A 12,378-nucleotide genomic window follows, 5' to 3' on the forward strand; every position below is an offset into this window, starting at 1 on the left:
TTGTTCTCATTGGTTTTTATTATTCCATTATATGAGTATATCATAATTTATTCTATCATTCATGGACATTTAAGTAGCTTCCAATTTGGAGATATTGCAAATAGTGCTGCCGTGAACAGTCTGATGTGTGTCTTTTGGTGAACATCTTAGTAGGTTCTACTAGGTATCTATGTAGGAGTGAAATTGCTAGGTCATACGACATGTACAGATTCAGCTAATTTAGTATGTATTGCCAAATAATTTTCCAGAGGTTTACCAATTTTTATTCTCAAAAGCAGCCTGTGAAAGTTCCTCTCAGTTTATATCTTTGCCAATACTCGACATTGTCTTTTCATTTTAGAAAAAGCTATTAGTTTTTAACACATCCTAGTTTAGAGGGCATCATTGCTGCTATTGTGAAACTATTAAGCAGTCTATATGAACACATCTGCATGAAAACTGGGCTGAAGAAGCCATTGTATTCAATGTAGTATCATTTGATAAGATGACAATTGGTGACCATAAATGCCTCATGCCCTTTATAGAGTGCTTTTCTTTTTCTTTTTTATATAGTGCTTTGCAAAACCATCCAGTTTTCTCTGCATTTCTGTTCTCAGCTTTTCTGGAAAACATAAAGGAAAGTTCTCCCAAGTATTTTATTTTATTTTTTTTGGTTCTAGAACTAAATACCTTGAAAACTATCTGCCACATACCTACATTTTAAGAAATTTGCAGAGCTCCTATTATGTGTCAGGACTTATACCATGACCTGGTATCTGATGAGCACCATCTGATTCTTTCATGAATTTCCAATTTAAGACATAAAGAGAACTGTCAAGTTGTTAGTTCTGAAAAATATTAATGTTGCTTTTTGTACTATTTTCTATTACATTTTAGACTAGGGAGTCATCTGAATTTATTGACAACTTGTTCATAAAAAGAATAAGTCATTTTAAATATACAAAGTTGCTTTAATTACAAGAGGGGATGGAAACTTTAGGAAGTTAACCAAGAAGATGGGCCAGGACCAACCAAAGTTCATTGAAAAAGAAGTAATTGGAATTTGAGTAGCTCTGACAGGTTGCACACCTCTAATAAAGAACATTGTTATTCTTTGCATTTCATTGCACTTCTCTACATAATATTCACTAAAATGATATTGAAGATTACATCAGTTGGAGTTAAGTCAGAGAAGCAGAATCCTGCGAATGATATGGGGTAATAGATTTATTGCAGGGATTAGATCTTATTCAATTGTGAGAGAAACTGGGAAATTAACATCCCACAGGAGGATGATTGACTGAATAGAAAAGCTCCTAATGAGGGCCCATGAAATCGAGCTGGTAAAGAAATCTATGGAAGTCCCTTGCCTCTGCATCTGAACGGGACCAGAAGTATGTCAGCGGGGCAGATGATAAAGAGGAAGTAGTCAACAGGAAAGTTGGATGCAAGGACAACTGAAGATCACAAAGGAAAACTGGAATCCACAGAGGTACACAGGCCTGTGTATCTGTCTCTCACTGATTGGAACCCCAAAGCTGTGATGCCCTGCTGAAAGAGCCAGTGCTCTTGCTGCAGAACTTCACATGTGCCTAGCCCAGCTCAAAGAACATGTGGCAGGAGAACCATCAAGAACTGGAGAAGCTGTGGGTCCAGCTGCTACTCCACCCCCACGTGATAAGCATGACCTGCCCGGAGCCCTGCACCCACCTTCCTAGCACAAAGGCTCTGACTGCACTTCTGCCCTACAGAGCTCATGGAAATTTCTCTGTGGCCATCCCTAACCCAGAACCATTCAGAGAAATGGAACTTCAGCTTAACTCACTTTTGACATAGTACAAAACTGTCACAGACATAGACTGTAAGAGAGGCATAGAAAAAAAAAAACTATAGAGATGAGATAATTCAGTCTTTTCTCTAGAAAGATGTACATACTCAAGTGAGGAGAGACAATGGACTGTCCAATGTCACAGAGCTAGTGACAGGCCTAAAAACTCAATTCTGTGTGTCTTTCTAGGTAATAATATCACAGAAGCAAACAAACAAACTCTGGATGTGAGGTTCATACACTATCTTCCTATAATCCAAGCCACTCAAGAGGGTCGCTTGAGCCTAGAAATTTCAGTCCATCCTGACCAACATAGCAAGATTCCATCTCTAATTTATTTTTGAAAAATAAAAATAAATTCAAAAAATGAAGACACCTGAGTTTTTGCCTTAATTGTTTGGGCCTTGGGGGAAAAAAATCACTCAATTTTTGGACTCGTTTTCTATAAGTGAATGGCACATAGGCTAGGCCCAACAAAGTGAAAATGATCACTTAAGATCTGATGAATAAATGAACGAATACAGTCTCTCAAGGACCACTATTTCACAAAATTATTTTACTGTCTAATGTTAAAAAAAATAAATCATGCTGCTGGGCCTCAATAGTGAGGCATTCTTATAGGTCCTCATGAAATTTATCTGGGGCCAGTAGGGGCCACCTGTGCCCTTTTTCCCTTGCACAAGTCAGATTTCCAATCTCTTAGCCATGTAACAATTAGACTTTCTCTTTACCCCACTGTGACTTCTTTTTGATTTATTCAGTCTGGGCTTTTCAGTAGGAGGGAGTGAAGTACTACATAGCTGGAAAAACAAGAGACTCTGGAAAAAACAGTTACAGGGAGAAGCTGGAAGAATATTAGATTTCTAGTTATGTATTTTGATGTTTAGCTCATGAATTTGAAATCAGTGTTTAGCTGGACTGACCTATCTCTGCTTGATGTGACATTAGCTGGGATGGCTCAAAGGTCTGGAGTTGAAATAATCTAAAGTCTGACTGCTTTCAGTGAGGGTGGTTGGCCTAACAGCTGCACATGGATTATCCATACAGTCTCTCTGCTTCCTCATGACATGGTGGTTGGGCACAAGAGTGAGCCTCCCAAGAAGACCAGACAGAAACTGTATCACCTTTTATAACACAGATTACGAAGTTACATAGCATCATTTCCACCATAGTCATAGGCCTCTCAGATTCAAGAGGTGGAAATACAGTTGACCCTTGAACAATGTGAGGGTAACTGGCGGCTACCTCCAGTGCAGTCAGAAATCCATGTATAACTTTTGACTCCCCAGGTACTTAACTACTAATAGCCTACTGTTGATTAGAAGCCTTACAGATAACATAAAAGATTGATTGACACATTTGTATTTGTATTATATGCTGTATTCTTACAAGAAAGTAACCTAGAGAAAGAAAATGTTATTAAGAAAATCATAAGGAAGAGAAAATATATTTACTGTTCGTGAGATGAAAGTGTATTGTCAAAAAGGTCTTTATCTGTATTGTCTTCACATTGAGTAGACTGAGGAGGAGGAGGAAGAGGGTGTAGGTATACTTTCTCAGGGGTAGCAGAAGTGGAGGGAGCAGAAGAGGCTGGCTCTCTCTGCTTAGCTTTTATTGAAAAAAATGCACGTCTAAGTAGACCTGTGCAGCTCAAACCTGTGTTGCTTAAGGAATAACTGTAGATCCCATTTCCCAATGAGAAGAATATCATTATTACATTGTAGGAAGAGCTGTGGAATGGAGAGCACATTGCATGCCATCTTGGAATACACCATCTGCCACAAGCCATGATCAGTATCCCTGGTGCGTTCATAAACACTGAGCTTGTCAACTAAATTAGCTCTTGTTCAACAATAACCCCAGAGAATATATTTGTGTATACTTAAATACATACATATATACATACATAATAAGTAGTTAGTGAATAAGACTAATTCTTGGATTCAGCTTGCTTCCAAGATATTTTCCGTGTTATGCCTAAGGGTAAGGGCAGGGAATTGGGCCACTCAGTTAATTTAAAATTAAAGTGTTTCACTGTCACCATCTTTTTTTTTTTTTTCTGGGAAAATAAATCAGGCTGCTGAGTTTTGGACCCAAATCATTTCCATGGTAACACAGCCTAATATGCTAAAAGGCAGGTCATAGTTCCTTCCAATATTTGAAATATCTGTATATGGTCTGCATTGCTGAGGTGGGTGGATCACAAGTTCAGGAGATCAAGACTATCCTGGCTAACATGGTGAAATCCCATCTCTACTAAAAATACCACAAATTACCCAGGTGTGGTAGCATGCTCTTATGGTCCCAGCTGCTCGGGAGGCTGAGGCAGGAGAATTGCTTGAACCTGGGAGGAAGGTTGCAGTGAGCTGAGATTGCACCACTGCACTCCAGCCTGGATGACAGAGCGAGACTCTGTCTCAAAAAAAAAAAAAAAAGAAAAGAAAATAGCACACTTAGCAGAGAATAACATTACCATTAACCCCCCCAGACACACACACACACACACATACATATACACTCATGCACATATTTATACACATGCTTAAACACACAAGAAACATGAGTGTTAAACAAATTTCACAATTTATACTAAATGATTTTAAGTATGGGGGAAGTGTGTAGGAATGACACTGTTCAGCCTGGTCCTCTCAGGTCTGCATTAAGCCAAATGTTCTTATTTGGATTTTTGATCAGTTAGTTGACTTTAGGCAGATTCTGATCATGTAAAGCCTGGAGAGAAACAAGTCAACAATCGTAGATACAGAAGGGGGAATAGTTACAATCTTTGGAAATTCCAAATCGTTCAATGTGGATTAAGAGTCCTTTACATCTAAGGGAGGATAATGAGGCTGTACAGTCTTATTTTTAATTTTAGGACTTTTAATTATGAATTATTTCAAATATACAGAAAAGTATAGAAAATATAATAATATGAGAGCTTTATATCTATCCCCATAGTTAGCACGCATTAGCCATTGGCTACGTTATTCTCAAATCCCTTTTCTTTCTAAATGAATAAAGTATTAACTATTCAGTCAGCTCACTACTTACCTCTTCCTTTACCGCCGTACCCTCCCCAGAAATCATTCTCAAAACATTATGTGTGATATTCCTTTGTATATTTCCATATATTAGTGCTGTTAAAAGGTCAACTGAGGCACTTTAAAGCTTTGGAATTTTTTTGACCAGACGACGACTCGTGAATTGGGCATCTCCAAATTGCAGATGATTCTGGGCCCCACTGAAGGGTCATGAAGGGCTTTTGTTGAGCTGACATGAAAACAAGTCAAAGAGACTCTATCATCACTTAAAGTGGAGAAATAGCCTTATTTGTATCATTCCAGTGAGAAGTCCCTTAGTTGGCAGTGTTTGACTGGCTAAGCTTAAATTTCCTTTTACTGTTTACACTTTGGTTTATGTAGGAATCCTGGATGCTTAAGCCACCTCAGTCTAATGGCCTCTCAATTAATTATTTTAACAGTACTTAAGAAGAGATCCCTATACTGTTGTATCTTTATATTTTAAAAGTGTGAGAAATGGGATGAGAGTCTGTGTCCTTTTGCACCTTGTTTCTATCACTCCACATTTTGATTTTGTGCTTTAGCCATGGGTGAACATGCCACCTGGAGAGTGGAGATGAGCTTTCACTGTTGCACAGTTTATCATTTGTTCAACTAAATTTATAGTTCACCTGAGAATGGGTTGACAATGACAGGTTTTGCATTTATTGAAAATGCTAATGATAGGCAGACAGGACTGGACACCAGACAGAAGAGTGAACACAAGAAAAAAGAAATGTGGTTATTCGTACCCTAGCTGTTCCATCTACTCTTCAGGATAATATAGTACATGGAGCGTATAATCCAGCCTATAAGGGCAGTTACAGGGGCTGCATAGTCTTTGATGATTGCAGGATAGAAGCCCAGTGATTTTCCAGGAGGTAGTCTACCCTAAGTGAGGTCTAGGCTTGTGCAGGGATTAAGGAGCCAAATCTCTGGGCTACCATCAGAAAACTGGTGATTCCTTGTAACCCAGTCCCTATTTCTTGCTCCTCTAGATGTCCTTTTCTACTGGGAACTGTCTTACTAGTGAGATCTGTATCACACAGGTTGGGAGAGCAGGGAGGTTAGGTGGGTGGCTTCCGTTCGGGTTCCTTCTTGTCCTTCCACTCCCATACCCAGTTCCATTTCCTACTGCCATGAGAAACACCTCACTTGATGCTCTACGCCAACTGCCAGTTAGTGAGTTTCAACTTTTTAAAATGTTGTTAAAACAAAATAACTAAAGGGGTATTTATTTCCAGGAAACAAAATTGAGTCACTGATTTCATCAGATATATGTGAGCTATTATGTATACTCTGTCTCTCCTCCATGTACTATATTACCCTGAATGTTTCAGAGACACTCCTTACATACAGAAGTTCCCTCAAAACAAAAAGCAACTATGCACACATTTTACTTTTTAGATGGCATTTACTTATTCAATAATATCTACAAAATTAAATGTTATAGTGACCTTGTGTCACTGTCAACTAGTTACATTTTATTTCTGTTGCATTTCCAAGTGAGTTAAACTACCAGCAAGTGGCTTTATGCAAATTAAACCACATGGAAGCTTTTTAGGCCTTGTTCAAATACTAACAGGTTTGATAAATATATTTGTCTAGCAAGAATAGGACAAAGAGCTCTCTGTTTACCGACATAGTTTATTGTCATTCTGCTGTATACCTCTCATGTGGCTGTTTTATAGGACATAAAGTCTAGCTATCCAGTCGGAATCTCAGATCTTATTTATAGCTTGTTGCAAAGTGGCTTATTGTCATTTATTATTTCTTAGTTGATTTATATAGCATCTTTTCACCAAAGAACCCATAGATTTATTTACATACAGAGTACACACACAAACTCACATATACACATTCTTATACACATCCTTGAACTGAATTCCCTCAATCCTATGATGTAGCTAGCAGTATAGCACCAGAAGTCTGTATGAGCCTTTTCCATTTGTTGTTGTTCTAAGACCGTGTTCTGGGAGGGCAGCTGCCATATTTTCTTTCACTTTGTTTATCTTTTGCCTCTAGGTGGATCGGATCATTTTCTGTGTCTTCTTAGAAGTTGACTTCAAAATCTACAAAAAGAAAATGAATGAGTTTTTCTCTGTAGGTGAGTAAAGCAACTTCTTGTTTCCTTTCAAGCTGAGGATTGAAGAAGTGTAGGCATCATTTCTGTTCCTATTGTTTTTCATCTTTGGGACAGTCACACGCTGTCACCCCTGCCAACTTGTATCATAGTTTCTAAGAACTGAACAAGGAGACAGAAAATTTACGCTCTCGGACTCTCTGCCCCAAGAGGTCACTGTGTTGTCTTAGGGAAGTCAGTTCATCTCTTGGGTCTCAGTGCTTCACATCAAAACTGAGGGGCTAATTATTAATAAATGATTTCTAAAGACACTTCCCCTGGCCCTAAATTGCATGATCTGCCCTTCCTTCTCTAACTTGTAAGTTTGCTGGGCCCCATGCCTACATCTACCATGTTAAATAACCCTGTTGGAAATTGGAAGCCCATTGATATTCATAATCAGAATTCAAACTGCTCCAGCATTCCATCCCTATTCCGTCCCCAGTTTCTAACTCCAAATTTTAACGACTGTAGAAGCAGTTCCAGGACAGTCTGAAAACAGTAGTCATTCACACTTCTTTTTAGAATATAGGAGAAACCTCAGGGTTATCAGAGAACCTTGAGTAATGTATTTACATCGACTGAATGTGCCATTAGTTAGACTTGAGTAATTTGGATACTTTCCTTCACCCTTCCTCTTGCAGCCTATTAAGGCTGAGGCTTGCTTAATGCCTTGTTATTTTTATGGTGCCATTAAAGTCACAGTGTCCAAAGTGCTTTCCTTAGCCATGGCAAGAATTGCTTCCAGGAAATTTCAAGCTACTGTGAGCATTGTTGGTCCTTGCTTTTGAGAGTTTTCTTTTGAGGTTTCCGTCCCCATCTGAAGTGGTTTGTCATACAACAGGTGACTCTGGCAGGTGGGAAGGAGTGAGTAAAGGCACATTCATCCTCTTAAGCAATCTATCAGAGCAAAACAATAAAGATGGTGCCTTGCCTGTAGATCAGAGTGGGATGTGGGTAGCTGTCCAGAACAGCTGCAGAAAACCAATAGAGATGGCCAACTCTCTGCTTATGCCCTAAGTGGGCTAAGTTCTTCTAAGTAACTTGAAGTACTTCCCCCTAATTTTATAATTTAAAAGTGAATCTGCTAAGTGCATTTAATTTAGGGCTTTAACTACAGTATATCTCTAAAATGTGACTTGCTATGATGTATGAAGCAAATATTCTCATATCCTGTCAGTATCAAATCATAATTTGTAAGATTTTATAAATTTTAGACTCTTTGAGATGTTTGGAAATAATGGCATCATATTCATTTGCGTGTCTTCTAAAATAAAGTCTGCAGGAAGCCACACTAATATAAGATAAAAAATAATTACATAATTATGATCTATTGATATTGAAACTAATCTATCAGCAGATATTTCCAATGATGCAGAATCAAAAAGCATACTGCAAAATTTTTTAAAAATGAGATAGTTTTAGGAGTGTTAAATATATTAATTATGCAAATTATTGTTTGAAAAATTGCTACTTTAAATACATTTTTTAATGCATTGCAGTACATGAGCATGTGAAGTAATAAAATCATCCTCAATCACACATCAATGCTTTGAAGTACACAGTGCTCATGAAATTATTTTCAATCCATATTTACAATAGTAAGTACATTTAAAATGAAATGTCAAAATCCTCAAAAATGCTAGAGTGTTTCTGCACGTCGAAACACTAGGTATTTGAAAATTCTAAATATATAATATGCAATAAAGGTGATGCCTAATGGAATGTGACTACTAATATAGATAATATTCCTTATCTGTCAATAATCTGAACTTTTAATTCATAACTATGCCATCTTTGAATTCGAATATATTTCTTACTTGTCATGTATTTCCTTAGACTGAATTATTACTGAAAATATCTGTGGCAAGTGTTCATAATCTTTCCCAATGCAATAATGACAATCAGAAAAAAATCATTTTTATAATTAAACAAAATATCTGTGTTTTAGAGTACTTTAATCCCATGTCTGTAAATTTTATAATCGGGACTCTGAGGCACAATGCATGATAAAACAATAAAAGACTGAAAGAGATCATACTAAAGGTATGACACAGGCATAACTGCTATAGTTCAATAATAAGAGTTCAATGAAAATTACTATTACAGCTCAATAATAATGTTGATAGTTAACAATCATGATTAATATATTAAATAATAACATAATGGTTAATCATAATTCAAACACTTTTTATTTGCTTTCATCAGCCAGCCACAGCATTCATTTCTTTACATGGGTAAATCATTAATCCTCATGATAACTCTAAGAAAGGAGGTACTGTATTCACCCTGTGCTGTGGCTCCATTGTTAGGGTTTTTTCCTAATTTGGTCTTGAGGTTTCTCTCTCTTGAGAATGGCCATAAGCCAGGATAGCCACTATCCAGGAGAGCTCTGAAAGGGTTTGGGGAAAAGTTGTGTTCAGATATGTGTGTCAGGGGAGACATAGCGAGGAAGTGAAACTAAAATGCGTCAAGCAGAAGACACGTATTACTCACAGGTCCCAGACAGATGAGGGATGCCAACAGGAAGCCTGGAGGTGGCAGGGAGTCCAGCCAGCAAGTAGCAAGCAAGAGAGAGTGAGCACCTGGGGACTGTCTTTATTAGGTCCGTATGCACCACCCCTTAGGCTTTCCCATGGGGGTTGTGGATGGACTAAAGAAAACAGGAAGCAGGAACGTACTTCAATGATTCTGACACTACTAGATTTTTATCATGATCAACAGTTATGGAGCATATTGGGTTTGGGGTCAGCTGGATGAGGAACAAGTGGAGCATATCACAAACAATCACACAGGGAGGGAAGTTTAAGTAAGTCAAAGGTAGCAGGATACAACTGGGTTTCAAGCAACTTACCTTAGGCCTAAATATGGATGCTAGCCAGGTACAGTGGCTCATACCTGTAAAAGGAGGATTGCTTGAATCCAGGAATTTGAGGCTAGCCTAGACAACATAGCAAGAACTTGTCTCTACCAAAAAAAAAAAAAGTTAAAAATTAGCTGGGCTTAGGGGCACATTTCTATAGTCCCGCCTACTCAGAAGGCTGAGATGGAAGGACCACTTGGGTCTGGGAGTTTGAGGCTGGAGTTGGCTATGATTGCACCACTGAACTCCAGCCTGGATGACAGAGCGAGACCCCATCTCTAAAAAATATTAATCAATCAATCAATATTGTAGAGATTTTAAGGCCAAAAGGAAAAAAAAAAGTGGATGCCAAGGCAGCAACTATATTAAACAAATTTATGATACCTTCTGTTTCGGGGATGAAAAACGAGGCATTCAGTTAGAAAGCAACAGAGCTGTATTTTAAAATTGAGAACAGCATCTGCCATTGCCCAAGTGGCAACAGGTTTGTTTTCTCAGAACATCTTCATAGAAAGATGAGATCAACTTCCAGGCTGCATTTGGAGTATTGGGAAAGTCCCATTTCAACGGGTGCCCATCATTTTTCCGAGATGCCACACTTCTCTTTCTTTTAACACCTAGAAATATCTTCATGGAGAATTTTTCTAATAGGAGTCAAATTAGTGCTTTTACTATTCATCTCAAAATTGAATTCCATTCACATCATAGAGGTATTGTGGCGCTGTGATCTGCAGATGAGCAGGTAAGTGGTGAAGGAGAAGCCCAATGGCCTTTATAGCACATCTACAGGCGCAGATGGAAAATTGCTTCTATTAGGGTACCAGGGCTCCAAAAACAAAGTACCACAGAGCGGGTGGCTTAAACCACAAAAATTTATTTTCTGATTATTCTGGACACTGGAAGTCCAAGACCAAGTGGGGCCTCTTCTGAGGCCTCACTCCTTGGCCTGTAGATGTCTGTCTTCTCCCTGTACGTTAAAATGACTTTCCCGCTGAGTCATTTGCGCTGTATCTTTCTCTTCGTATAAGCATACCAGTCAAATGGGATTAGGACCTACTCTAATTACCTCATTTTAATTTAATTAGCTCTTAAAGGTCCTATCTCCAAATACAGTCATATTCTAAGATGTGGGGGTTAGACCTTCAACATAAAAATTCACAGGGAGGGGAGCATCACCCACTGGGGTCTGTAGGGGGTAACTAGGGGAGGGACAGTGGGGTGTGGGAAGTAGGGAAGGGATAACATGGGGAGAAATGCCAGATATAGGTGATTGGGAGCAAGGCAGCAAACCATATTGTCATGTATGTACCTATGCAACAATCTTGCATGTTCTTCACATGTACCCCAAAACCTAAAGTGCAGTAAAATATATATTAAAAAAAAAAAAAACGATTTGAGAGTTGAGATATAACTACTATTTAGCAAAATAAGAAAGGTTAAAAAAAAAAATTCGCAGGACACAGTTCAGCCCACAACACTGCCCATTGTAGAAATGCATTAAGAAACTCCAGGGAAACCAGCAATGAATTTTTTTTTCAACAGTTTTATATCTTGCTGTGGGGTAAAGCACATTTGACTTTTTCCATCCAGATGTATTATTTGAAAGTAGAGTGTGGCAGCTTTATGGAATTATCATACACTTTGGTTGCAAATAATTTATAGTTCCAGCGCACCATTACATGGCCTACAGCAAATAATAGTTGTGTGATTCAACTCGGAAATCTCTTTGTTCTTTACATAAAAAGGCTTGTATTTTTTCAATGTGTAGAATTTATTGTGTGTAGTTTTCACTGGATGTAAAAAAATGAAAAAAAGAAAAGACAATTCCTGATCTGGAATATGGAAGTCAGTTTTATTTATTTATTTTTTTAACTAGAGTCTTAGTTAATAGAGAACGGGGGGATATTAGTTTTCCTCATAATAGCAATAAAGAACATACAGTTTATAACAATATTAAAGAATCCTGATATTTGAAGCTTGAGACATCATGGTTAAACCCTCCTCTGCTCCTCCCTTTAGGGAAAGCCAATCTTCTCAACTAGGAATGATTTTGCCCTCCTAGGGACATTCTGAGGTATTTTTGTTTTTCACAACTGAGGGAAGGAAGAGGCTACTGTCCTTTGGTGATTAGAGGCCAGGGATGCTGCTAAGTATTCTACAATGCACAGTACGACGCCCCCCACAACTCTCCAACAGAGAATTATTCAGTCTCAAATGGCAATAGTGCAGAGGTTGAGAAGCCATCTACTGGTACTGTCTCTTACCATTCAGGCCATCATGGCATTCTTTGCCTTTGGATTGGGGTTATTTTACAGTGTTTAGACTACTGATGCTTTGCCCAATTTTGCACCCTCTCCATTCACTCTATACCCGAGATTTCTATATCTTGACCTTTCTTAGCCGCATATACCTGCCATCCAGCCCCTACTCTCCAGGTCTTCCCGGCACCACCCCACTCCTGGTATCATTTATCTATTACTGCCCATAAATTTAGAGTAATAATCTCAGAAAATATGATTTTTGCATA

General features: G+C 38.3%; 1 protein-coding gene across 2 annotated transcripts in view; it reads left to right on the forward strand.

Annotated features, from left to right (window-relative positions):
• MACROD2 (mono-ADP ribosylhydrolase 2) overlaps positions 1-12,378 on the forward strand; it is a 2,030,631-nt gene that overhangs the window by 1,822,531 nt on the left and 195,722 nt on the right. For both annotated transcript variants that reach the window (XM_032248219.1, XM_032248220.1), the window contains exon 9: positions 6,892-6,973. In XM_032248219.1, the coding sequence (XP_032104110.1) occupies positions 6,892-6,973 (82 nt within the window). The remainder of the gene's footprint in view (positions 1-6,891; positions 6,974-12,378) is intronic.

This window comes from Sapajus apella, unplaced genomic scaffold, assembly GCF_009761245.1.
Source record: "Sapajus apella isolate SASKATOON/1434 unplaced genomic scaffold, GSC_monkey_1.0 scaffold65, whole genome shotgun sequence".
Lineage (NCBI taxonomy): Eukaryota > Metazoa > Chordata > Mammalia > Primates > Cebidae > Sapajus > Sapajus apella.